General features: G+C 44.6%; 1 protein-coding gene across 1 annotated transcript; it reads left to right on the top strand.

Annotated features, from left to right (window-relative positions):
* Positions 1-704: 704 nt before the first annotated feature.
* itpr3 (inositol 1,4,5-trisphosphate receptor, type 3) lies at positions 705-24039 on the top strand. The gene is made up of 59 exons (XM_058085177.1): positions 705-1101; positions 3895-3965; positions 4613-4734; positions 5555-5641; positions 6740-6898; positions 7124-7222; positions 7297-7380; positions 7489-7635; positions 7718-7813; positions 7934-7978; positions 8066-8208; positions 8290-8389; positions 8495-8655; positions 8715-8856; positions 8929-9093; positions 9789-9961; positions 10048-10167; positions 10653-10734; positions 10887-11006; positions 11782-12029; positions 12102-12246; positions 12324-12468; positions 12560-12759; positions 12842-12962; positions 13058-13112; positions 13179-13344; positions 13441-13608; positions 13939-14013; positions 14687-14806; positions 15278-15400; positions 15509-15709; positions 15784-15899; positions 15984-16119; positions 16253-16378; positions 16457-16582; positions 16672-16792; positions 16927-17257; positions 17347-17455; positions 17531-17624; positions 17962-18137; positions 18231-18390; positions 18461-18663; positions 18742-18942; positions 19011-19121; positions 19183-19278; positions 19345-19446; positions 19517-19600; positions 19722-19832; positions 20485-20677; positions 20770-20889; positions 20951-21126; positions 21192-21356; positions 21424-21613; positions 21674-21775; positions 21995-22113; positions 22187-22352; positions 22519-22679; positions 22750-22911; positions 23597-24039. The coding sequence occupies exons 1-59, from the start codon at positions 1010-1012 to the stop codon at positions 23702-23704; spliced, it is 8040 nt and encodes a 2679-aa protein (XP_057941160.1). The 5' UTR covers positions 705-1009; the 3' UTR covers positions 23705-24039.
* The last annotated feature ends 3246 nt before the right edge of the window (positions 24040-27285 follow it).

The following is a 27285-nucleotide window of genomic DNA, read 5'->3' as shown; positions in this document are numbered from 1 at the left end:
GCTCTATCAGTAAAGGAAAGTAATTAAAAAAGCAATTTCTAAAGCTTTGGGACTCCAGCAAACCACAGTGAAAGCCATTATCCACAAAATGTGAAAACATGGAACAGTGGTGAACCTTCCCATGAGTGGCCGACCAGCCTAAACTACTCCAAGAGTGTTGACTCATCCAAGAGGTCACAAAAGACCCCACAATAAACATCCAAAGAACTGTAGGCCTCACTTGCCTTAGTTAAGGTCAGTTAAATGGACTACATGGACTACAAGAGTAAAATATGGTGGTGGTAGTGTGATGGTCTGGGGCTGTTTTGCTGCTTTGAGACCTGGAATAGACTTGCTGTGATCAATTCTGCTCTCCAACAAAAAATCCTGAATGAGAATGTCAGGCCATCTGTTTGATCTCAAATTACAAATATTATTATTTAATATTAATATTATATTTTTAAATGCCAGCAACTTGTTTTCCATTGAAAAGAACAGTTGATTAGTTTCATTATAGTGTGCTGCTCTACTTTATACACTTTATAGATTGCCTGATGGTGACAGTTTGACCCTGGAACAGATTATTTCTACTTCCATTATTTCCTATTGTTTCTAAATGGCAAAAGAAATAGCCGGCTGTGAACCAGCTTCCGGGTGATTCCTCTGTAATTGGGTCAAACATAAGCCCCGCCCCCTCCCGCGCACCTAGACAGACAGCAGGTGAAGCTTCCGGGTTTGGATGGAATTGGCGCCTTAAGAGTGAAAACAAAGCAAACGTTTTGTTCAAACGCAGTCCAATGGGCGTGTGCACGTTTCGCACACGCACAGTTTGTGTAGGCGTGTGTCTTATCAACACCTCGCTAACTTCCTGCTTTCCTGCACAGGGAGGGTAGAAGGAGGAGTCGGTGTTCGCTCTCTGCACAGTGCAAGACTCGAACACTTGACATTAAGCATGAAGCCGGCACGGCAGCGCGTAGAGTGAACAACTTTGTGGAAAAGCTGCAAGTTGTTGAAGTGTTTTTCTGTCAACATGTCGGACAGTGCGTCCAGTTTCCTGCACATCGGAGACTTAGTGTCTCTGTACGCCGAAGGCACGGTCAATGGCTTCATCAGCACGCTGGGGTGAGCAGCGCTTGACACTTTGTTTGAAAGTTACTTAGTTTAGATTGTAATATTTTCAACATGTTTTAATTGTGTCTTATTTCCGTGCATTCAGTCATGAAATGCATCATTGTCATGTTGTGTTGATAACGTAACATGGTCATAAAATGTGGTTAAAACAACTCAAAGTGGGAGGGTATATGGTATTTTAATGAGTACATTGCTGTAAATAATGTAAAAATATTCACTAATCAACTTTCTTTTTTTACTAAAGTTATTAGAAAATTAGATTTGTGATTATGTCTCTTGTTCAAACTTGTGTTCGTTAGCCACAGCGCTACCTGCTGCTGTGGAATGCAATGGACAGCCTGTCTTTCCGTGATTTTCCACTCTGAAGTGGCAACTTATGTTAGAGATGACATTCCCATATTGGAATAGTTGGTTAAAAAATTAATAATAACGAGAAACTGGTGTTAAGAGAACATGAGCTAGCAGGCTAGCTGGATAGCATGATTAGCTGCTAGTGCTTCCTAGTGTATGGCATGAACAGCTTCTCTTTCCATGATTTTTCACCCACCCGAGTGACTATTTGTAAAAAAAATGTATTTGGAGTGCAGTTTGTCACATTAGCGATGGGTTTGTCATTTTTTGAATAGTTGAACTGTTGAAGTGTTAAGAACAGCGGCCATCTTGGAGAACAGGCTAGCTAATTCGCATGGTCAATGTGGGTGGGTGTAGTATTTTTAAGAAGTATATTTTGTAAATAACCTTTTATTCACATTTTAACTTTTCTGGATTTTATAAATGTTATATGTAAATTTGTGTTGCAATTGTGTACCTTGTTCAGACTTCTTACAGTTTGCTAGCTCTACCTGCTGCTATGGTAGGCAATGGACAGTGCGTCTTTCCATTATTTTCAACTTGTGTCTGTTTTTAAAGTACTTGTAGTGTAGTTAGTCATGTTACAGATGTTGTCGTGTTAGAATAGTAATATATAATAAATAAAAATAACGAGACATGTTGCTGTTGAGGTGGATTTGAGCGGCCATTTTGGAGAAGATGGTACCTAGTTAGCATGATTAGCCTAGCTACTAGGGCTGTCTCTGTGTGGAATGAACAGCCTGTCTTAAGGGAATATACAGTATATACAAGTGTTTGTCACACTTAAATGTTTCAGATCATCAAACACATTTAAATATTAGTCAATGAAAACATAAACATAAAATGTAGTTTTTAAATGAAACCTTTTACCATATATGGAGAAAATAAAATACAAACCTACATTGCCTTGTGTGGAAAAGGTGATTACCCCCGAGAAAGAAAGTAATTGGGATCTTCAGTATCAGTCTGGAAAAGGTTATAAAGTCACTTCGAAAGCTTTGGGACTCTGCCAAACCACAGTGAGAGCCATCATCCAGAAATTGTGAAAACACACACAGACTAAAAATTGTCCATAGGTATGAATATGAATGTGAATGGTTGTTTGTCTATATGTGCCCTGTGATTGGCTGGCCACCAGTCCAGCGTGTACCCCGCCTCTCGCCTGAAGTCAGCTGGGATAGGCTCCAGCATACCCCTGCAACCTTAGTGAGGATAAGTAGCGTAGCAAATAGATGGATGGATGTTAAAAGTACTAGCCAGCTAACTCATTAATGTGTGTCTACTGTTAGCAAACACATGTAGCAAAGACTCGCGAGAAGACCCCCCCCCCCCCCCCATAGCAGAAATAGAAGGTCCTTGTGTGGTCCTGCCCTAGGTATGTACACGTCTAACCTGTGACACCAGTCCACAAAGTTACATAATTGCTTGTTGTTCCTGATTAATTTGACTCTCTCAACAAATTGTGTTTGTTTTTATATGAGACAGCCGTCACACTGGAGAAATCTCCTGGACATTATCATCACCACATCCTATTTGCGGCCTTCAGTATCACCGTTAACCATGTTGGCATCGTAGCTGCCTTTTCACATGGTCACAGCTCACTTTACCGCAGTGTTGGCTACTTAGGAGTATTTCATAAAGTATTTCAGAAAAGAAAGCAACACTAAATATCAAACTCTTAAACACCTCAGATGCACACTGAAGTGCTCAACATGCTAAGACTTGAGATCAAGGCTAAGTGTATACTTGTCAGTACGACACAAAGATAAGATAACAAGCTAAGACCAAAAGTTATTGAACGTCACGTGACCAGGAAGAGCATCTGACAGGAAGTGACTAGCAGAATAATGCACTTGCTCAAAAGACTCACATGCACTTGTCAACTACACAAGAGGATGCTTGGCCCTTTTCGTATTGATGCTTAGTGGCAAAAGCTGAGTTTAGAGCCACTTAGAATTAGCTTTGTGACTCAACATGTATATGTTAGTGTAGCATGGTTTTACAAATGTAAAACAAAGTGTAATAACGCTGCTTTTAGTCACTTTTACACTCAGGGACATAACATATGGCTGCCGCTATCATAGCAAGCTAACTAGTTAGCCTGTCTAGTTGACTTGACTTGGCAAACAAGTACCACTTCCACAAGGAATGAGAGGAGACCGTGGCATGTCAGCATAGCTCTGCTGGCTCCATGCTGTGTGAAAAGTAATTTAACGCCACGTCTCATAACATTACTGATGCAGAGTGACCAGAATACTACATATAAATACTTTTTCAGTATTTTTTCATTCATAAATTTTCAAAAAACACACCAACCGAGTTGTACGCTAAATAAAGTTCCACTGTATCTATCTCAGGGTGAAACTGTGCCCATAAAAACAAGCTTTAAGTGTCATAGTAAATGAACTAACAATGATTTGCCTGTGTGTGTAGGTTGGTGGATGATCGTTGTGTGGTGGAACCAGCTGCTGGGGATCTGGAGAACCCTCCCAAGAAGTTCAGAGGTCAGCTCGTAGTCTGTCATGTCAATTTCCAGTGCTTTTGCTCTGAAAATATTGGGACACACACACTCTAGGGCAGTATAAATAACACGTGTGATGTGCGTCCAGATCATCAACATACACACACACTCCATCTGTGATCTAGTTAAGAAGTAGATCAGAGTGATTGACAGCTCCAAGTGACCACACTCAGTGATGACCGACGTGCATCTTTTCGTCCAACCATGAGAAGTTGATAACGTGGAAGTAGATCAAGGTGAAAGGTGACCGCTAACTATTCTTTCACAAAGAGCTCCAGAAAGGAAGCGTGTGTTTTTATATAAGCTCCTTGGAGGTGTGCACGTGCAACTATGATGCATTTAAGTGCACGATCGTGATTCAGCCACATTCAAATACCAGCATGTCTTATCTGCCGCTGGTCATCAGCAGGCAAATGTGCGGCCCAGGCTACCTGGCTTCCTGTTCGCTGTCAAATGTATGATGTGGCTGCCATATTTGGTTGGCCTGCTCACACATTCACTTCACGTTGGCTTTGTACGTGCAGAGCACTGGAACTAATACAGCCAATCAACATCCTCCTCCTACTTGCTAATATGCTAACACATACAAAAGTGTATTGTTTGTGTGTGTGTGTGTGTTCCCTACTTCAGACTGTCTGTTCAAGGTGTGTCCAATGAGTCGCTACTCGGCCCAGAAACAGTTTTGGAAAGCCAAGCAAGCCAAACACGAGAAAGACAAGATCGGTGATGTGGTCCTGCTACAAAAATTGCAGGTAGACACATATACATACTTGTGTACATGCATACACATACAGTCTGTATATATGTGTATACTATGTAATAAAAAGTGTAATTTGAATTAATTAGAATGAATGAATTGGTAATGGTAATGGTTTTATTTCATTTGAACATGCATCAGATTACAATTAAATGCATCCCATAATCAGTTCACAGTTCCACATGTCCAAAGGGAGTAGGAAGAAGCAAAGCTTATTAAATCCTACCCCTCCATCTGGTACTTTTACAATCAGTAACTGTTACATTTGTTCACTTCCTGCTTTCCTAATAGACTTTAAGTTATTTTTTTTTAAATTTCATTTTATTTTTTAAATATTTTTTATTTACTTATTTACTTTAAATTAGTAAATTAAACATTTGTTCACTTCCTGCTTTCCTAATATAGTTTGTTTAAAAAAATATATTTTATTTTTTAAATATTTTTTTAATTTTTATTTACTTTAAACTTATTTACTTTAAATTAGTTTAAATGAATTAAAATGAAATACCTAAATATACATTTATTAAATTAAACATGCATTTTGGTCAATGTGTCCAGACTTAAGGGGCACACTGTACTTTAAATAAATTTTCTTCCATCACCTAATATCACTTTACTACGATCACCGGCCAGGGTCCGCAGATCTTCAAAGGTTATCCTACTCAAGATATGAAATGCTTGAAACCTGTGTGTGCTTAGGCTGAGATGATCACATGATGATAATTCGCCCTTTTCTTAATGTTTGCACACTTGAACACTTGACAAAGTGCATGTATGCGTGCGTGCGTGCGTGCGTACGTGTGTGTGTGTTGCAGCATGCATCCAACTTGGAGCAGAAGCAGAACGAGACAGAGAACAAGAAGGTCCATGGAGACGTGGTCAAGTACGGAACGGTCATCCAGGTAGGCAGTCCATGCCATAAGGTCATGAAAACCATTAGCGCACACGTTGAAACAACTTTGACACATTATACACACACACAATGGTTCCTCCCTTGGCGCCATGGGTATGTGTCCTTTTCCTGCAAAGAATACATGTAGAGTCACGCACTACACACACACACACGTGCACACACATTTCTCTATGTACATGCTGATGACTGTTGAAGTCAATATTGACTTTGTTTGAACCTGCACATACACACACACAGAATGGGTGCGGTCCCTGTTCAGTGAAAGTCAGTGAGGTTATTGTGATAAAGATTCCTGCGGAAATGTGTGTGTATGATTGTGCATAGCAGATACATGTTTGTGTGTCAGTGTCCGATGTGTAGACATTTTCAGCATGTTAATATCACCACAGGAAGTAATAAATGTTACAATATTGGTGGACAGTGTAGAGTATATAATATTGATTATAATGCATAAGGTGTTGAATGTAATGTATATAATATGAATTTTTGCATATTATAGTAAACCTCGGATATATCGGACTCGGATATATCGGAAATTCGCTCACAACGGACAGATAAAAAAGAACCAATTTTTCTGTAATGCATTTCCAATAAAAATTCATTGCATATATCGGATTTTTTATAACGGATTTCGCCTATTTCGGACAAAATCTCCAGTCCCGTTCCAATGCATTTCCATTAAATTTCCCTCACATATATCGGATGGCCGCATCGTGGCGCTCCGATTCGCCGAATCGTGACAGGCCGCTATACGACGTCATTTGCAGCATTTGCAGCGTTTGCAGCGTTGCCTGCGCATCCAGGTACATTGGAAACATAGTCAAGGAAGTGCCTTTTTATAACGGATAAAATCCGATTTACGCATATACCGGATATAAATCCGATATATGCGTAAAACTGACATTTTCCGGTATACGCATATAACGGATTTCGCTTATCGGACAAAACCAGTGGGAACAATTGAATCCGATATATCCGAGGTTTATTGTACATCAAGGACTGTTAGAGCTTGTATGATAGCTTTTGTTACAAGATGGCGGCAACAAATCCGTGTCTTACTACTTCATTGACTTGTCTTCTTTTGTAGCTGCTGCATATGAAGAGCAACAAGTACCTGACCGTGAACAAGCGGCTGCCCGCACTTCTGGAGAAGAACGCCATGCGCGTCACATTGGACGGGACGGGCAACGAAGGCTCATGGCTTTTCATCCAACCGTTCTGGAAGCTGCGTGCCAATGGAGACAATGTAACAACGCCTCACGTTATTTCCATTTGCTAGTCACCATGTGAGCCTCGAAACAGGGGTGCACACACTTTGCGTATTACACTCTGGTACATGCATTTGTGGCTAAATAAGACAGTCTTGCTAATTTACGGTCCTTGCTAAACAGTCTTATGTGTCAATTGTCAGACATATTGTAATGATGAATGATAATAATAAAGTTATGTGATGACGTTGTGACACCTTCAGGTGGTGGTGGGAGACAAAGTGATATTGAATCCTGTCAATGCCGGCCAGCCACTTCATGCCTCAAACTACGAGCTGAGTGACCATCCAGGCTGTAAGGAGGTGAGCGCCACGCCGACTTCCACGCTTGCACACTGTGGACGACTCTGGAGTTCATGTGTGTGTTGCCCGTGTAGGTGAACTCTGTGAACTGTAACACCAGCTGGAAGATCAACTTGTTCATGATGTTCAGCGACCACCGCGAGGAAGTGCTCAAAGGCGTGAGTGCACTCAACGGCAACAAATACAAAGACAAAATGAGGGCATCGTGTAAAGCGTGCTTTTATTCTATTGGACGTGACCGGATGTTATTATTGTGCTTCTCTCAGGGCGACGTCGTGCGTTTGTTTCATGCCGAGCAGGAAAAGTTTCTCACCTGTGACGAATATAAAAGCAAGCTTCACGTTTTCCTACGCACCACACTCAGACAGTCGGCCACGTCAGCGACGAGCTCCAACGCTCTGTGGGAGGTTGAGGTATGAAATGAAGCGCATGATGGATCGGTATCGATAATACCGCTATGTCACTTTCCCGTGTGTGCGCTGATGGCTCCATTAGGTTGTCCACCATGATCCGTGTCGCGGGGGAGCGGGACACTGGAACAGCTTGTACCGCTTCAAACACCTGGCCACTGGAAATTACCTGGCGGCTGAGGTAACCACGGCAACACGACACTGTTTGAGTCCTCAACCAATGAATCATATTGGTTTGAATTGGCAAAGAAAGGAGAGTTCGTTAAGTGTTGGCCAATGAAAGTTTGTCATGTCCTTGTAGGAAAATCCTGGTTACCGGGGCGACAGTGCAGAAATTTCCTCCGTGGTGAGTTGGCCCCTCGTCACGTATTCACCCATAAGTTTTTTTTTTTTGTTGTTTTTTTTTGTAATGACCTGCCTAACCGGTGCGCAGACGGAAGGTAGTCGCGGCAACAAGCGTTCTCACGGCGAGAGGATCAAGTACAAGTTGGTGGCCATGGTTCACGGCAACGACATTGCCTCGCTCTTTGAGCTGGATCCCACCACGCTGCAAAAAACGGACTCCTTTGTCCCACGGTAATAACGTCCTGCTGGGTTTTCAACGTCCTGAGTGGCTTTTGTTGGGAGGCTTAACATGGGGATTTTGACTGCTTTCAGGAACTCTTACGTGCGCTTAAGACACCTGTGCACGAACACATGGATCCAGAGCACCAACGTTCCCATTGACGTTGACGAGGAGCGACCCATCAGACTCATGGTGGGTCCACCTTTAAATACTATGTATAAATAGTAGCGTGTTTAGTGTAGCCACATGTAAGGAGACACAAACTTGTCAGTAAGTAAAATGTGCCTCCTTGTGCAGTTAGGAACATGTCCCACAAAAGAGGACAAGGAAGCGTTTGCCATAGTTTCGGTTCCCGTGATGGAGATCCGAGATTTGGACTTTGCCAATGATGCCAGCGCCATGTTAAGCACAGTGGTGGACCAGTTCAGTCAAGGCTTCATCAGCCAGAACGACCGTCGGTAGGTGTGTGGCCTCCACATGGGGATGTTTGTGTGCCCTGACCTTTTTTGTTGGACAGATTCGCCATCAAACTGCTGGAGGACGTGGTCTTCTTTGTGGCTGACGTGGTCAACAGCGGGCAGCCGGTGTTGGACGTCGCCATGACCAAAGCCAACCGTGAGAGACAGAAGCTAATGAGAGAGCAGAACATCCTCAAGCAGGTGGGAAAGATCTCACAAGGGAGCATACCTGGACTTCCTGGAACTTCAACAAGTGTTCTCGTGTACCTCCAGATCTTTGGCATCCTGAAGGTTCCTTTCAAGGATCGAGGTGGAGGCGAAGGGCCTTTATTGCGTTTGGAGGAGCTAGCCGACCAGAAGAACTCTCCCTACCAGTACATGTTCAGACTCTGCTACCGTGTTCTACGACATTCCCAGGAGGACTATCGCAAGAACCAAGTGAGAACGAGAACTGAGACTTTTTAGCTTTATCTTTTTCTTTACAGGCACTCCTCAGGGTGCATATAGGCCCTCTACAAGTGTAGTGACAGTCATTAAAACAGGCAACGAGCATCTTGAGTCTTTTGAGAGCTAGGTATCCACTCTTCCGTCTGTGAATGACGTTGAGACTAGCGATTAGCAACATATTGTGTTAGTCCGCCAGATAATTCGGGAACACTCTTTGGAAACCGCAGGTAATTCTATAACAATATAACAATGTAACAGTGTAGCTGTTACACTGAACTCATCACACAGCACATTAACACTCAAAATGTATAGCTGAGAAATATATTAACGTACCAATATGGGTTTAAAATTGGGAAAAAAGTGTTTTCATAATGCATGGCCTCTGAGTAACACATTTACTGGGGCGCTGCAATGACGTCAGCCTCCCTCTGGGCTCCTCCTCCATTTTCTGTGCTGCATTTTCTGAAATGCTTTGCCGTCATAACAGAGGTGTGGCTTACCATGACGCACATGCATTAATTAATTAATTACTCAAAAAAAGTTCATGTAATTTATTAAATATAATAGTTACCAGCAGTAATGTGTTATTTTTGACAGCCCTAAATATTATATTAGTCTTCAATGGTCTTCATCAAAGGAGTGAGTTGACTATAACATGTCCATGTTTGCTTTGGCTCCTCCTCCAGGAGCACATTGCCAAACAGTTTGGCTTGATGCAGGGTCAGATCGGTTACGACATCCTGGCAGAGGACACCATCACCGCGCTCCTGCACAACAACCGCAAGCTGCTGGAGAAGCACATCACCAAGACCGAGGTGGAGACGTTTGTCAGCCTCGTCCGCAAAAACCGAGAGCCCCGGTAGGTGTGGCAGAGGCGATAGGCGGGGCTTAGAGTGTTATCAGGTGCATACTCAGTTTGTGTGTGTGTGTGTGTGTGTCTCTCAGGTTTCTGGACTACCTTTCTGACCTGTGTGTTTCCAACAACGTGGCCATCCCTGTCACTCAGGAGCTCATCTGTAAATGTGTGCTGGACCCTAAAAACCAGGACATCCTCATCAAGACCGAGTGAGAGAAGGGGGGCGGGGGCGTCTCTGGCCTCGTTCTTTTAATAAACAACATTTCCCATGAGCACTTTAGAGAAGGCTGTCGCTTTCATTTATTTATTTTTTTCCTGTTCCCATTTCTCAACAAATATGTATCACTCTCTTAGCACCTTCTGCTTCCTCTGCTCCTCAACTGTTTTTTTTAACCAAACATCTACTGTATTTCCACTATTTATACTGTATAATTACTTCATATATGGGCTATATTTACCTCACAAAACCACGGTCCTCAATGGGCATGTCAACTGGCCATGATGTCCAAACTGGTGACAGTGACATAGACAAGTTTAAGTTTATACAATATTGCTCAAGAAACATGGCCGACGTTCACTAATACGTCTTAAAATTAATTCACCATTCATTTGATGACTAGAAAATTGTGAAGACATTTCTCAGTAATTGTATGAAGAATAATAATTGTCTTGCTGTTCATTTGCTTGTGTTCAGGCGTCGGCTTCCCAAGGAGGTGTCCCCTGGTGAAATTTCTACACAGTACATGGGAATGGATGACTACGCAGATGAAGATGAGGTACAATGTTCTTTTTTCATTCCTGACAGGAACTGGAATCAGGTGGAAGTGTACTGACGGAAGTACCGTGAGACACAGCATTGGTTTGTTTTGAATGGGGCTCGGTATGAAGCACAATGACATCATCATATTGTGTCTCTGACTTACTGTAGGTGTGGTTAGTGTGGGCCGACAAGACCAATGAGAAGCAGGAGAAGAGCATCAGACAGCTGGCTCAGGAAGCCAGACAAGGCAACGCCCACGACGAGAACGTTCTTACCTACTACAGGTACCTGCATGTGAGACAGAAAGGGGACAATTCCAAACTGAAGATATGAATATGGCGTGCGGTACCATAAGAAAGCGGTCAATATAAATACTCACTGACACGTGTGCACCCATTATTACATCCGTATACTTAAACGGACACGCCCACGTGAACACGCCATCCACAACTATGCAGACAGGAACCTAACAGTTTCCTGGTTCATGAAGATTAAATCATACTATGTACAGTAAACCTCGGATATATCGGATTCAATTGTTCCCACTGGTTTTGTCCGATATAAGCGAAATCCGTTATATGCGTATACCGGAAAATGTCCGTTTTACGCATATATCGGATTTTATCCGTTATAAAAAGGCACTTCCTTGACTATGTTTCCAATGTACCTGGACGCGCAGGCAACGCTGCAAACGCTGCAAATGACGTCGTATAGCGGCCTGTCACGATTCGGCGAATCGGAGCGCCACGATGCGGCCATCCGATATATGCGAGGGAAATTTAATGGAAATGCATTGGAACGGGACTGGAGATTTTGTCCGAAATAGGCGAAATCCGTTATAAAAAATCCGATATATGCAATGAATTTTTATTGGAAATGCATTACAGAAAAATTGGTTCTTTTTTATCTGTCCGTTGTGAGCGAATTTCCGATATATCCGAGTCCGATATATCCGAGGTTTACTGTACATACTATTTACATACATTGTGACCAGCATGCGGCTACTGGTCTTGAACCGTGTGGTCTTTTGGACGTGATTCAGCCTCCTGGTCTCCTCAGGTACCAGCTGAAGCTCTTTGCCAGGATGTGTTTGGATCGTCAGTACCTGGCCATCGACGAAATCTCCAAGCAGCTGGATGTGGAGCTCATATTCCTGTGCATGATGGACGAGACGCTGCCCTTCGATCTGCGGGCGTCCTTCTGCCGCCTGATGCTGCACGCCCACGTGGATCGAGATCCACAAGAACTCGTCACGCCCGTCAAGTTTGCCCGCCTTTGGACTGAGATCCCCACCTCCATCACCATTAAAGAGTCAGTAGCTGGTCTCAGCAAGATGGTGCCACTTGCTAGGAGCTTCCTAACACATGTCATCATCTACTTCAGTTATGACTCCAACATGGATGACAGCAGAGACAACAAAAAGAACCGTTTCTCCAACACCATGGTCTTCATGGAGGAGTATCTCAACAATGTGCTCAATGAGGAGCTGCCCTTTCATAACGAGGAGAAGAACAAGCTGACCTATGAGGTTCGTGTGCCCCGCCACAGCTTCTTCCACCCTCGTTGTCAACTCATCCTCCATCTTACCTCCCGTTTCCTGTTTAGGTGGTGAGCCTGGCTCGCCATCTCATTTACTTTGGCTTCTACAGTTTCTTTGAGCTGCTGCGACTCACTAGAACTCTGCTCGGCATCATCGACTGCAGGCCCAATCCCTTGCATGGTGGTGTGATGTTCCAAGAGGACGCCTCAGGTGACTAATCAAAATGTTTAAAAGCAACATTAAGCAACATTTTAGCTTTTATTCCCAGAAGTCAAGTCTTCTAAATGTTGTTCATCTCAAGGAAAGAACGTGAAGCGCTCCATCCACGGCATGGGCCAGATCATGACCACGATGGTCCTTAACAGAAAGCAATCCTTATTTGGTGGGCCAGGAGCACGGGGGGCGGGGCTTGCGCTGGACGGACAGCGAGCGTCTAAAGACAGTCTCAAGATGGACCTGACCGTGATGGACACCAAGTTGAAGATTCTGGAAATCCTACAGGTCAGTGACAACATCTGTATGTGACGCCCCCATGAGGTCGTTGACTGTACTTGACGTTAACGTCCTCTCTCATCCTCGTCAGTTCATCCTCAATGTGCGTCTGGACTATCGTCTGTCCTTCTTGCTCTCCATCTTCAAGAAGGAGTTTGTGGACGTTTACCCGCTGGCTGATGCCGACGCCACCACCAGTATGGAGCAAGCAGGTGCTTTCTTGACCCACACACACACACACACACACACACAACTAAGCTAACGCTGAAGGGATGGATCTGCTGATAACCAGTGCTTCTTCCTGCAGCCTCCATCAACCTGCAGCATATAGGAGAGCAGTCTGAGGCCATGTTTGGAGTCGGGTAAGTCCCTATGTGATGTATAAGTCTAAATATGGGATGCTTCTGAGAGTGCATGTACGTGCATAGGAAGAGCAATAGCATCCTGGAAGTGGACGACGAAGGAGGTCGCATGTTCTTGCGAGTTCTGATCCACCTCACCATGCACGACTACCCCCCTCTGGTGTCTGGAGCTCTGCAGCTTCTCTTCAGACACTTCAGCCAGAGACAGGAAGTGCTGCACACCTTCAAACAGGTCTCACACACACACATACTTATCTGCATGTTTAATTTATCCCACTAAATGAAAACCAAGTCCACATGGTCACACTCCATACGTTTCCACGTCCAGGTCCAGCTGCTGATCTCATCTCAGGATGTAGAGAACTACAAGTTGATCAAGTCAGATCTGGATCGTCTCAGGACTCTTGTCGAGAAGTCCGAGCTTTGGGTGGAGAAGAAGACGTCAGGAGGCGGAGATGGCAAGAAGGACAAGAAAGACAAGAAGGAGAAAACTGAGGTAGTGTCTCACTTTGTTCTATGCATGATGAACACCCCCGTTTAGTAGCGGGTGCGGCCACTAACAAAAACATGACATTTAAGACGACTAACAAAGTCATAAATAATTTCATATTCAACCATAAGTGCATCAACACAAGCAACTAATATCAGCTGCTTTGCACACTGCTAATGCTGGGCTTGTGGGATCATACTTGGTGAAGGTGAAGCTTCATGGTCCTCATTGCATGTAACAGTTTTTATTTTACACTGAGGGTACAGTGATGATGCCGTAGTTGGCTCTGTGACATAAGTATGTCCTGCTTGCTGTGCTGCTCTGTACATCCTCTAGGGGGTAGCAGAGGACGTGACTCCCAAGAAGGATAAAGGCGAGAAGAGCAACGAGAACTATCAGAACGTCAAAGAGGTCAGGAAGCATCACTGTGTTGTCATGTGTGGGATATGGTGTTCTATGATTACACTGATTGTCCTTTTTGAAATCTCAGGTGCAGCTTGCAGCTTCTGATCAGTCTTTAAAGTTTATTTGTGGCTCTTTTTACATCCTTCCCGCAGTGCGACATGAGTATTTTAAAAACAAAACTTGTACAAACTTGATCTGGAATGTCCATTGTTCAGTTTCTCTAGTTAGCTAATCAGTTCACCACCTTCATGTACATTTCATGTAACAACTTCCTTCATTTTCCAGACAATTAACCAACGAGCTGACAGTTTTAGAGATATTTAACACACTATTATGGCTTTGACTTATTTTCCACCTTGAGTCATCTCAAAAATGTACAGAGAAGTGGATATACAGGAACTTCAAACTCATATTTTTTATTTGTGAGGTTTTGTTTATTAAGCGTTATCGACTTTAGTAGTACATCCTCAAAGTACAAACTCAACCAGGATCATTTTTGTCATAGGAAATCAGTCATCTGTTCAAGGGTCCAACTGTGGCCATCATATCATTTTAACACACTTACGTGTCTTCAAAAGAAGTGAATCAATGTTACAGTCTAAAAATCAGTTGACTTTGCTAACGTCGTCGTACGGCGAAGCATTGAATGTGAGTCACCATTGTCTTTGTGTTTCTGCAGATCCTGGAGAGGTTGAACAAAATGTGTAGCAGTGGCGTGTGGAAGAAGCAGCAGAGGTTGTTGAAGAACATGGGAGCTCATAAAGTCATGTTGGACCTCCTACAGGTCTCCTACGACCAGGTAAGAAAATGAAGAAATATGTTAGTTGTGCCGCACGATGGTCGAGTGGTTAGCATGTTGGTCACACAGTCAGAAGACCTGTATTGGAATCTCTGCTTGAGCATCTCTTTGTGGAGTTTGCATGTTCTTCCCGTGCCCGTTCCTCCCACATTCCAAAAAACATGCTAGGTTAATTGGTGACTCCAAATTGTCCATAGGTATGAATGTGAGTGTGAATGGTTGTTTGTCTATATGTGCCCTGTGATTGGCTGGCCACCAGTCCAGGGTGTACCCCGCCTCTCCGTGAAGTCAGCTGGGATAGGCTCCAGCATACTTCCATGACCCTAAAAATTATAAGTGGTATAGATAGTTAGGTTAGTTGTGATTGGTCACAATAAGTGTAAGCATAATATCAATGAAATGAAGAATTATAACTACATTTCCACATTTAACTACTGTATTTCTTCCTCTTTTGTATTCTCATGTCTGCAGAATGACGTGAAAATGCAGGAGATCATCAGGTACGCTCACCTGTTCTTGCAGAAGTTCTGTATGGGCAACCAGGAAAACCAAGTTCTGCTCCACAAGAACCTCAGTCTCTTCCTCAATCCTGGGGTAGGATGGCGGTTGGCATCTGATTGCTCTGTTGTTGCCTGATGGTCCAGTCGGTCCACGGTCCTTTTTGTTTCAATGATAAACCGATTGTGGCTTCTCGTCCTCCAGCTGCTGGATGCAGAGACGGTGCAGCACATCTTCTGCAACAACTACCAGCTGTGCACAGAGATCTCCGAGAGTGTCCTTCAGCACTTCATCCACTGCCTGGCCACGCATGGACGCCACGTTCACTACCTCAACTTCCTGCACACCATCATCAAAGCAGAGGGCAAGTATGTGAAAAAGTGCCAGGACATGATCATGACCGAGGTGAGGCCGCTGTCCTGCACGTTAAGATTTCTAGTGGTGGTTTGTCGGGGGCACGACCATGTGCGTCTCTGCAGCTGACCAACGCTGGTGAGGACGTGGTGGTCTTCTACAATGACAAGGCCTCCTTCAACGTCATGTTGGAGCTCATGGCTGAGAGTAGGGAGGGTGTGGGCGACAACAGCCCGCTCAGGTAACCACGTGGAGAAGATGACACCAAGTCTAGACTAGTGTCCACTTCCTGACTGCTTTCAGAACGTCCCATCTACTCGTGCAGGTATCACATCTCGCTGGTGGAGCTGCTGGCGGCATGTGCCGAGGGCAAGAACGTTTACACGGAGATCAAGTGCACGTCGCTGCTGCCGCTGGAGGATGTTGTGCGTGTGGTGACGCACGAGGACTGCATCACTGAGGTTAGTGGCGTTGTCAAGGGAACCTCGACATGTTCTTCTTCCTTCGTGGTAATAAACAAGAACACACTCAATGCATCATAGCATATCATAGCAATTCCCAAATACCATGCTAATCTATTAAATGACCTTGCAGGTGAAAATTGCCTACGTGAACTTTGTCAACCACTGCTATGTGGACACAGAAGTGGAGATGAAGGAGATCTACACATCCAATCACATCTGGAAGCTCTTTGAGGACTTCACTGTGGACATGGCCAGAGTGAGCTGTAGCTTCTCTTCCTTCTTTAATTTCCTGTTTTGACTTTCACCAGGTCACTCAGCAGATGTGGTCTTGCAGGTGTGTAACAAACGAGATAAACGTCTTTCTGACCCCATTTTGGAGAAATACATCATCAACGTGGTCTTCGACACCATCAACGCCTTCTTCAGCTCGCCCTTCTCTGAGAACAGCACCTCACTGCAGGTCAGCTCTAGCTCCGCCTCTCCTGAAAGGAGCCGGATGTGTTCTGGCTGCTGAGACCGACTTCTCCCTCCTGTTGTTGTTGTTGTCAGAGTCATCACACCATCGTCACCCATCTGCTGCAGTCGTCCGTGCGTCTACTGGACTGTCCTTGGTTGCAGCAGCAGCACAGGGCGCAGGTGGAGACGTGCATCAAGACACTGGCTGTCACAGGTGACACTACCACACGCAAGACCACTTGATAAGATCCTTCACAAACATGTTACTGAAGTACTCGGTGATGTCAGTGGTGATGTTGAGCCTAGAGAGAGGAGGTCAAAGGTGATGGAACAGCTGCTTTGTTTCAGCCAAGAGTCGCTCCATCGCTCTCCCGCTGGACCTGGAGGCTCAGATCAGCGCCATGTTGTCCACCAGTGCTCTCAACTCGCTGTCGCGCTCCAACCCCAACTACAAGTCCTCGTCACGTTCTTCGCGACCCGTCGCCCCTAGCAACCCCTGGGACTACAAGAACATCATTGAGAAGCTCCAAGACGTCATCAACACGCTGGAGGAGCGCCTCAAGCCGCTCGTCAATGCCGAACTCTCTGTTCTGGTGGACGTCCTCCACCAGCCTGAACTCCTCTTTGTGGAGGGAACTGACACTCGCCAGCGCTGCGAGTCTGGAGGCTTCATCTCCAAGTGAGAAGATGTTAAATTCAGGAATGGTGTTCTGCTTTGCTTGAATTTTCCACAAGTGTCCATCATGCTTTGTGTATGTGTGTGCACAGGCTGATCCAGCACACTAAGGCTCTGATGTCCACAGAGGAGAAGTTGTGTATCAAAGTTCTGAGGACGCTGCAGGAAATGTTGATCAGAACGCTGGACTTTGACGAAAAGGTAGCAGCAAGCACATCAACATGTGTAGTGTCGTTTTGATGTGAAGGAGCCTGTTCTCACTCTCTGACATTCCAGGGAATTTCACTACGGAAGGTTCTGCTACAAAACTACTTATTTCCGAATAAGAAGAATAACCCAAAGAGTGACTTGGCAGAGCTGGGAGCAGCAGGTGAGAACCGTTTCTTCACCAGAAAGCAAAACGTAAAATAAAAAAAAAATACTGTACTTTATTTCTACTGGCCGATAGTCAATTTATTTAACTACAAAGAGTACCTGGACTCTATTTGGGGAGGGTGTGAAATAAACAGCATTTTTTTCCCAATTTTGTTATTTATTTATTGGCCAGTATTTGATAAAATACACTTCCTGGAACATTTCTTTATTATTATTATATTATATTTTATTATTATTATATTTCTATATCACTAGCTCATGGTCATCTGTGTCAGGCTTTTATTGTGAAGTCCTTACATGAATCATTTGGTGCATGCTGGTGTGACAACCAGGTGGTGAGCAAGAGCGCGACTGGGCGGCAGTGGCAACAATCCAGTGTCGTCTGGACCGAGAAGGTGGCACCAAGTTGTTTACAGACCTGGTGATGAGCACCAAGAACGACAAGATCTTCCAGGAGAGCATTCAGCTGGCCATCTGTCTACTGGAGGGAGGCAACACTGAGATACAGGTCAGCTGACTCACCCCCCTCACCCCCCAACACAGGACATCCTAGCATGGAGATTAGTGTGCATCAAAGAGAGTGGTCGTGTGTCTCCTGTAGAATTCCTTCTACAAGCTCATGATGGGAGACAACAAGTCTGAGAAGTTCTTCAAAGTTCTCCATGACAGGATGAAAGAAGCTCAGACGGACATCAAAGCCACTGTGTCGGTCAATGTTGGTGAGATGACGCACAAGGCCAATGAGAAGGACTTGGACAACGGTGAGGACTTTAACACTTATGTTAAAGTATGTTCTCGTACAACATGAACGTAAACATTTTCCTCTGGAAGGTTCCACTTCACCACTTGGACTTGGCAGCGATGGGCATGCCCTATTAGTGCAGGGACAAGGCGGAGCGCCCTCTACCCTGCAGACTCAGCCAATGGCAGAGCAGAAAGAGGTGGAGACAGAGATGGGCCCGGCCGTTCTCATCATGAAGCCCATCCTGAGGTTCCTCCAGCTCCTGTGTGAGAATCACAACCAGGACCTGCAGGTGGGTAATGTTGGCTATCTAGTGGCTAAAGATGAAATGCTAAATCAGGGTGCGCTAATTCGTGCTGTGGGTTCTCAGAACTTCCTGCGCTGTCAGAACAACAAGACAAACTACAACCTGGTCTGCGAGACGCTCCAGTTCCTGGACATCATGTGTGGAAGCACCACAGGAGGCCTGGGCCTACTAGGCTTGTACATCAACGAATCAAACGTCGACCTCATCACGCAGACCCTGGAGACCCTCACAGAATACTGCCAGGGCCCCTGTCAAGAGAACCAGGTAGGCTCTTGGGCGTGGCCACACAGAAGAAGATCCCCAGGAGGACATTTGGCATCTTTATGTTTCAGACGTGCATCGTGACGCACGAGTGCAACGGCATTGACATCATCACGGCGTTGATCCTCAACGACATCAGCCCATTGTGTCGCTACCAGATGGAGATGGTGCTGCAGCTCAAGGTGGGTTATTGTGGTGTCATGTGACCTCACAGGAAGTGTGATGTTGTCTTCTCGTGAGCAGGACAATGCCTCCAAGCTGCTGCTGGCACTGATGGAGAGTCGACACGACAGCGAGAACGCTGAGAGGATCCTGTTTAACCTTCGACCCCGAGAGCTGGTCAGAATGACTCTTCCCTTGGTGAACTTTGACCTCTAGTAGATAATACTGTGTGTATGTGTGCAGGTGGATGTGATAAAGAAGGCCTACCATCAGGAGAGTGAGTGTGAGGGTGGGGAGGTGTCTCCCCGTGAGGTGGGACATAACATCTACATCCTGGCCCAGCAGGTGCGCCCCCATAGATCCTCATCAGGTGACAGGAAGTCAGTTGTTCACAGTACACTTTGTTTGTTTGCAGCTGGCCAGACACAACAAGGTGCTGCAGAACCTCCTGAAGCCTCCAAAGAAGAACAAAGAAGGCGAGGAAGGCATCTCCTCCATGGTAGGACCAATCACTGCAAATGTTTACTTAGCTTATAGAGATGGTTGATGTGGCGCCATCTTCTGGTGGAGGTGGAACACTGTAGTGACGTCATGCGGCGTGTGTGTTTATGTGTTGGCAGTTAAACTTGAACAATCGTCCTCTGTCACAAATGTTGAAGTCGTCAATACCGACTGCTGTTGTGGAACAAGACCCTCTGGAGTACTACGACCTGCTCACTTCTCAGATTGAGGTACTTGCTGCTATGAAGTGGTACTACTAATATTAATGGTACTGTTGGTTAACATCATTGTCGGGGGGAAAAAAATCTGATACAGATGTCACATTTTTATGCTGATATCGGGCAGATAATTATCACTACCGATAATTATTGTACAACCCTCCAATAATCATTATTATGGTTTATTATGTTATTATCATTATAATAATTATTACATGCCATTTAGTGATGGCTGATATACTGTATTTATTGTATTCTAAATTTAGTGTTAGAAAGAAACCTACCACTTCCACACTGAATGGGAGGAGAACTTTTCACTCTTCCATGGTTGACTTCATGCATTGTGGGGATGGCGCGGTGAACTTTGTGAGAGGCAGGGAGTACTTTCAGTGTAGACCTGCCAACATGTACACATTTATCCTACTCTGTATGCAATTTGACTCTTAGTACTCCCATAGTATTTAAAATCAGGGGGCAATGAAAACATCTCAATCTCAATCAATTAATTGTGTATATATATATAATACTGCTCTAATGGAACATTACTGACACGTAGTATCCAGAATACTAGATACACCATTGATGGAATATTTGAAAAAACTAAATAAGAGCGAGTGATGAATATACAGTTAATTAATTCCACGGTGTGTGTGTGTGTGTGTAGATAGTGCGTGACGACCGTAGCATGGAGCAGATTGTGTTTCCTGTCCATCCCATCTGTGAGTTCCTGACTGAAGAGTCCAAGTTTCGGGTCTTCAACACGACCGAGCAAGACGAGCAGGGGTCGAAAGTCACGCATTTCTTTGAGCAGTCGTCCTTCCTCCATGGAGAGATGGAGTGGCAGAAGAAGCTAAGGAGTGAGTGTGCATGTGCATTGACGCACACATACGAGCAAAAAGTTGTGTAGACACACTTTCAGTGTGTGTGTGTGTGTGTTTGTGTGTTGCAGGCATGCCAGTGTTGTACTGGTTCTCCAGGAGGATGACTCTGTGGGGAACCATCTCCTTCAACCTGGCCGTCTTCATCAACCTCATCATCGCCTTCTTCTACCCCTACAACTCAGGACAAGGTTGGGACCAAGTGTGACTTCGCTGTATATGGAGTTTAACCCCTCCCCCTTCCTTCCCTAGCCGGCGCCATCGATGACTCTCTGTTGCTGATGCTGTTTTGGATTCTGATCGGGCTATCCATGCTGGCTTTGCTCTCCCAGCGATACGGCTTGCAGCCGCTGACTCTGGCGCTCATCCTGAGGTCCATCTACCACCTGGGCATCGGAAACACGCTCATCCTGTTGGGAACGCTCAATGTAAGACAGACCTGGCGTGCATACTCCTACTACGCGGAATGTTTTAACCTTTTGTTGTGTTGCAGCTGATAAACAAGGTGGTATTTGTGGTGAGCTTTGTGGGCAACAACGGGACGTTTATTATGGGATACAAAGCCATGGTGATGGACGTGGAGTTCCTGTACCACCTGGCCTATGTGCTCACCTCCACGCTGGGCCTCTTCGTCCATGAGCTCTTCTACAGCATCCTGGTATGGAGAGCACGGACGTGCTAACTGGGCTAGTGCGCTCGACTCATGCATCCTTGTCGACTTGCAGCTCTTCGACCTCATCTACCGCGAGGAGACTCTCTTCAATGTGATCAAGAGCGTGACGCGCAACGGACGCTCCATCCTGCTCACAGCGCTCCTCGCCCTCATTCTGGTCTACCTCTTCTCCATCGTGGGCTTCCTGTGCCTCAAGGAAGACTTCATTATGGAGGTGGACCCGCTGCCACAGATTACCCAAGGTAACCAACACCCGAGGTCATGTGACTTGCCGACTGGTAGCTAACGACTTGCTTCTTCAGCTCCTCAGCAGAGCGACACCTCGCAAGAGGTCCTTGGGTCCTGTTCTGCTGATGGGGTTAACTGCATGGCTGAGAGTCCTGCTGCCGAGGCCGAAGATGAAGGTATCACCTAGTAGTCGCCATTTTGACTAGGGCTAACTTAAGGCGATTTAAGTATAAAAAGCACGTAAATATTGCAATTATTATTTCTGGTAAGTGCATAGTAATTGATTTGTGACAGCACTACACACAACAGTAAGTACATATTGTACATAGTACAGCATACTTGGCGTACTAAAGGGAGTATTCCATTTCAGTTTGTTGACTCTTTTTGTCCCGCAGACGAGGCGACTACAGAGCGAGCGTGTGACACTTTGCTGATGTGCATCGTCACCGTCTTGAATCACGGCCTGAGGAACGGTGGCGGCGTTGGAGACGTCCTTCGCCAGCCATCTAAAAACGTAAAAAATTTAGTTCCACCTGAGTTACCCATAAATGACCTGGATTCACAATATATGTGTGTGTCTTTTGTAGGAGCCGCTGTTTCCCGCCCGTGTGGTCTATGACTTGTTGTTCTACTTTATTGTCATCATCATCGTTCTCAACCTGATTTTTGGCGTCATCATCGACACATTTGCTGACCTGAGAAGCGAGAAGCAGAAGAAAGAAGAGATCCTCAAGACCACCTGTTTCATCTGTGGTCAGTCACACTTACTCGGAGACCAAATGTCAGAGATTTGGAACATAAGCAATGATGTCATCAGCAGAAGATCATAGCACTTCACATTCACATTAAAGTGTGATGTTTTGTTGTGAACCTACGACCTACGCTGGACGACAGTTAAGTGTGTCCCTTATGCTTCCAGGTCTGGAACGAGACAAGTTCGACAACAAGACGGTGTCGTTTGAGGAGCACATCAAACTAGAGCACAACATCTGGAATTACCTTTACTTTATCGTTCTGGTGCGTGAGAAGAACAAGACAGACTACACTGGACCTGAGAGCTACGTGGCCTTGATGATCAAGGTAGCTACACGTCAATATAAAGACATCATGGACACGGCGAGCACGAGCCTGAACGCTGGATGTGTTGCAGAACAACAACCTGGACTGGTTCCCCCGCATGCAGGCCATGTCTCTGGTGGTCACGGATGGCGACGGCGAGCAGAACGAGATGAGGATGCTGCAGGACAAGCTGGCGTCCACCACCAAGGTGGTCATGACGCTCACCACGCAGCTCACAGAGCTAAAAGAGCAGGTAAGGTGTCGTCGGATGTTGAAAACATTGGCATGGTAGGCGGGGTACACTGTGGACTGGTGGCCAGCCAATCACAGGGCACATATAGCCAAACAACCATTCACACTCACATTCATACCTATGGACAATTTGGAGTCGCCAATTAACCTAGCATGTTTTTGGAATGTGGGAGGAAACCGGAATACCCGGAGAAAACCCACGCATGCATGGGGAGAACATGCAAACTCCACACAGAGATGGCAGAGGGTGGAATCGAACTCGGGTCTTTTAGCTGTGAGGCCTGCGATTTGCAAGAACAATATCCTGAAATACTGAAAATTACAATTGTGCTTCTCACCCTTCAAAGTGCTCGCAAATGCAACTTGGCCCCATGGAATGTTATTTAGCAGTCCTACTTAATAGAAAAGAAATGCACCAAATCAGTGAGTTGGCAATGTGATGCAGTACAGTGCAAACAAACTAGTTTATGTGCAAGATTGTATAAAAACAGAGATGGAGATAGACGTCATGTCTCAATGGAACCTATGTCATGATTCGATCTTGTCTGGGGGTGCCTAATATTTTGACTAAAAGTGGACCTCAGAGTGATTTCTACCCAAAATGAATACATACTGTCTTAACTGGCCATGAGAGACATTTGCAGTTTAACTGGACTGTGTATGTGTGTGTGTGTGTGTGTGTGTAGATGACGGAGCAGAGGAAGAGGAGGCAAAGGATGGGTTTTGTTGATGTCCAGCAGGGCGGCAGTGCTTCACTTCCTCCCAGCGCTGCAGGAGGAAACCACCAGCTCTGAAAAGGGGCAAGTAGAGTGAAGGGCAGTTGAGAAAGACACTAAGAAGACCCGTTCATTTATGTTATTTAATGTTCATTCATATTATTTAATGTTCATTCTTGTTGTTTCATGTTCTTTAACAAGATGCTAACATTTTATTCTTTGCTTTAAATGGAAAGTGACTTGAAAAATGTCTACATGTTGATTTGAATGTGTATAATAGAATAATAATAACAGTAGCGTAACATGAGTGAAGTAATTTTAGCCTAATTTAAACTCGGTAAAATAAGAACATTTATTTAAATGTGACATGTTTTTATTAGTCGGTTTCATTGAAACATAAAAGCAACAAATATTATTAAATTTCATACTTACACAACATTGAAATGTGTCCTCATTTTATATCCTCACTAAGGGGCATCAACACATTAAGATGTTAAAATTTTATTGTTGAAGAAAAAAAACAATCAATTTTTACGAGACCTTTTTGAGGAGCTGTTTGCTTAATGGTAGCTCTGCCATGAATATGACTGACAAGCATTGTTGTTCATACGAGCAGCTCAACCTGCTGTACATTACCTCCTAGTGTGTCGTGTGTGTGTGTGTGTGTGTGCGTGTGTGCGCAGACCCCAGCAGGATTGTGGAGCTTTGCAGTGGAGCCTGAGAGGAATGTTGCCTCTAGTCACTGCCGACCAACCACATATATCCGTATGTATGAAACATATACACACACATACAGTATGCATATACTAGCACTATGCACTATATTAGTTATGATGCTCATGTAATAGATAATTACAGATGCATTGCTACATATATTACATAACATTTTGTGTAACCACTGTAATAAGTAATCATAAGTTACACCCATATGAATGTGAAATTCCCACATGCTTTTTTAATCTCATTTTGTTGACAGTCTGCTTTCTCTCTGGTGAAGAGGTTTTTCGGTCAAATCTATTGATTACGCTTGACGGTGAAAGAAATCAGGTCCTCAGAGATGAAACCCACTAGTGTGTATTGTTAACTAGACTGGGGCTTGTGTGAGAGAGCGGGAAGAAACACTATTTTGTCAATTTAGAGTGATTGATTTAGATTGTGATCATCTTTTGGTGAAAATGTCGACGTACGTCGCTTCTGCTGTATTATGTGTAACAAAAATGAGTTTTTCTAGTTATTGTTAGTCACTGGCTGACTTAGACAAGGCATAATCAGTTAGCTAGCTGCACTGACAAACACATGATGCCACATATCATACATGACTATCAGTGTGTGCGTGTGTGTGTAAGCTATTGTCTTACCGTGTCAAGGTCGTTCCTGGAAGGACAGTAGTGTGATATTAGTGGCTGATCTTATCTTGGTGAGGATCAATCCCTCCAGCTGCTTGCTCATTCATTTTCACTCCATCAAAATCTCCTTCAATTTCTACAAAATAGCTCACAAAATCTGCGAAGTAGCCAACTGTATTTGTTTGCCATCGTTCTATATTTTGCTGTAAAAACCCTGACCTCACATATGTTATATGGTCTGCAGATCAGCATACGTTGTGTTTTTGTGCTGGTCTGGAGACCAGCTACCAGCATACCAGCATGAAAACACAACATCTATTGTGTCATCTTTACAAACAACATTAAATTCATCACACAGCAATTTAATACTCAAAAGGCATACCTAATAAATATACAAACACGTAGCAATAAAAACATTTTAAAGCCTTCCCATAGTGCATTTCATTTGAGCAAAGCATTTCACTGGAAGACAAGCAGCATAGAAAATGGATGGATGACATAATGGTAGCCAGGAGCTTTGAACTCGAGATCGGGGCTGACGTCATTGCAGCACTGCAATGAATGAGTTAAAATGTATTATGGGAAAACTTTAGGAGTTGTATTTGGCATATCAAACATACTTTGTATGTTTTTATAGTTCGCAGGTATACCTTTTGAGTGTTCAGTTGCTGTGTGATGAATTTAGTGTAGAAAATTGTGACGGACTGTTATGTTGTTACTGTTGTATATAATGACCCCCTGTGATTTCCAATGGTTTGACAAGTGCTGCTAGTTTTTGATTGGCTCCTGACTGACTTGTGAGTGGCACAGTATTTAAACAATTAGTAGTTTGACCAGATTAGATTAGCAGTGATTACAGTCGTAGTATCAGTGTTAGCGACTACTGTAAAAAAGCAGTAGCGGCCTCTGGTGCGGTAAAGGACATTTAGAGACACCCTCCAGTGGGCTGGAGTGCTAACAAGCGCTCATGAGGGGATCAATGAAGCGCATTCTGCTCGTTAATGGTCCAATTAACATCTGATTAGCAGCTACTTTGTGTGCCGGTGTGTTTAGATGTTGATGCTTTGATTGACAGGCGAGGGAATGAGTAAGCGGTTAGCGTGTGACTCCTCCTGGTTGAGCTAAAATAAGTTTATAGCATTGTTTGGGAATAATGTGTGTGTGACAGGTGTTTGAAAGGTTTACGCGGCATTAACGTTGCACGTGTGTGTGTGTGTGTTAGTTATCTAAAATCAGAGACTGTGGTCAGTAAGTAGGTGGTAATGAACACAAGATTAAGTCAGGCTTTAACTGAAGCTCCGCCCACCTGACCCGCTGACCATATACCCTTTGACCCCAGCTGCATCTATCATCTAATGACTGTTTCATGATGGACTAACACTGATATCAAAGGAACTCCAAGGTGTAGATGTTGGACCAGGAGGAGTGGGACTTTGTTGCTACAGCGAGCTGACTCTGTGCACTCAAAGGTGTTTTATAAATAAAGTTAGTAGGACTTATGGCTGATGTAGTTCTACATTTCTGTGTAAGCCCACCAGCTGTCCCACTCCTGTCCCACCCCTTTATCTCCATGTCTTCTCCCCTGAGGTGGAGGGCTGTCCCACTCATCATCTGAACTGTCCAAATTAAAATAATGAGACCGTGACATTGATAGCTTGGACCAGTGGGGGGCGTAATGGGATTTAACTAAACAGTTTATGACTTCCCGTCAATGCGAGTATGATAAACATAACTTTTGGTGGTGGTGAAGTGGGCGTGGCCAATGCGAAGACGCACGCCGTCGTCCACGAATAGCTGCTGGATGAGAGAGACAAAGGGATTGAGGAAGCAGCAGATGTGGACTTTAGTGCGCCCGCCTGCTTCATTCCTGACCGCTGCATGCCATTTATGACCGGCCAGCGAGGCGCCACGCACCAATCAGGGAAGGTGGCCGGGGTCACGTGACGAGGTGACCTTCAGCAGGAGGTTAAAAAGTGAGATGATGCTCCGTTGTCATCTTCACTCTTGTTCCCTGGGCTCGAGCACTCGCGCCGCTTCACCAGAGTACGGTGAGTACGCAATATCATCATCATCATCATCATCAATGTGAACATTTTCATGTCGTTCATGTAAACTGAGTTTTGGATGACCACCTGGAAGTTCTGATGATATCCCATTCATCCATTATCTAAGATGCTTATTCTCACCAGGATCTCCGGTATGCTGGAGCCTATCCCAGCTAACTTTGCAGGGCGCTTAAGGGCAATTTAGAGTCACCAATTAACCTAACATGTTTGTGGAGAACCTGCAAACTCCACACTCAAACGTCCAACA

Source organism: Doryrhamphus excisus, chromosome 10 (genome assembly GCF_030265055.1).
Source record: "Doryrhamphus excisus isolate RoL2022-K1 chromosome 10, RoL_Dexc_1.0, whole genome shotgun sequence".
NCBI classification, from domain to species: domain Eukaryota; kingdom Metazoa; phylum Chordata; class Actinopteri; order Syngnathiformes; family Syngnathidae; genus Doryrhamphus; species Doryrhamphus excisus.
This window is presented reverse-complemented; position numbering and strand designations above follow the sequence as displayed.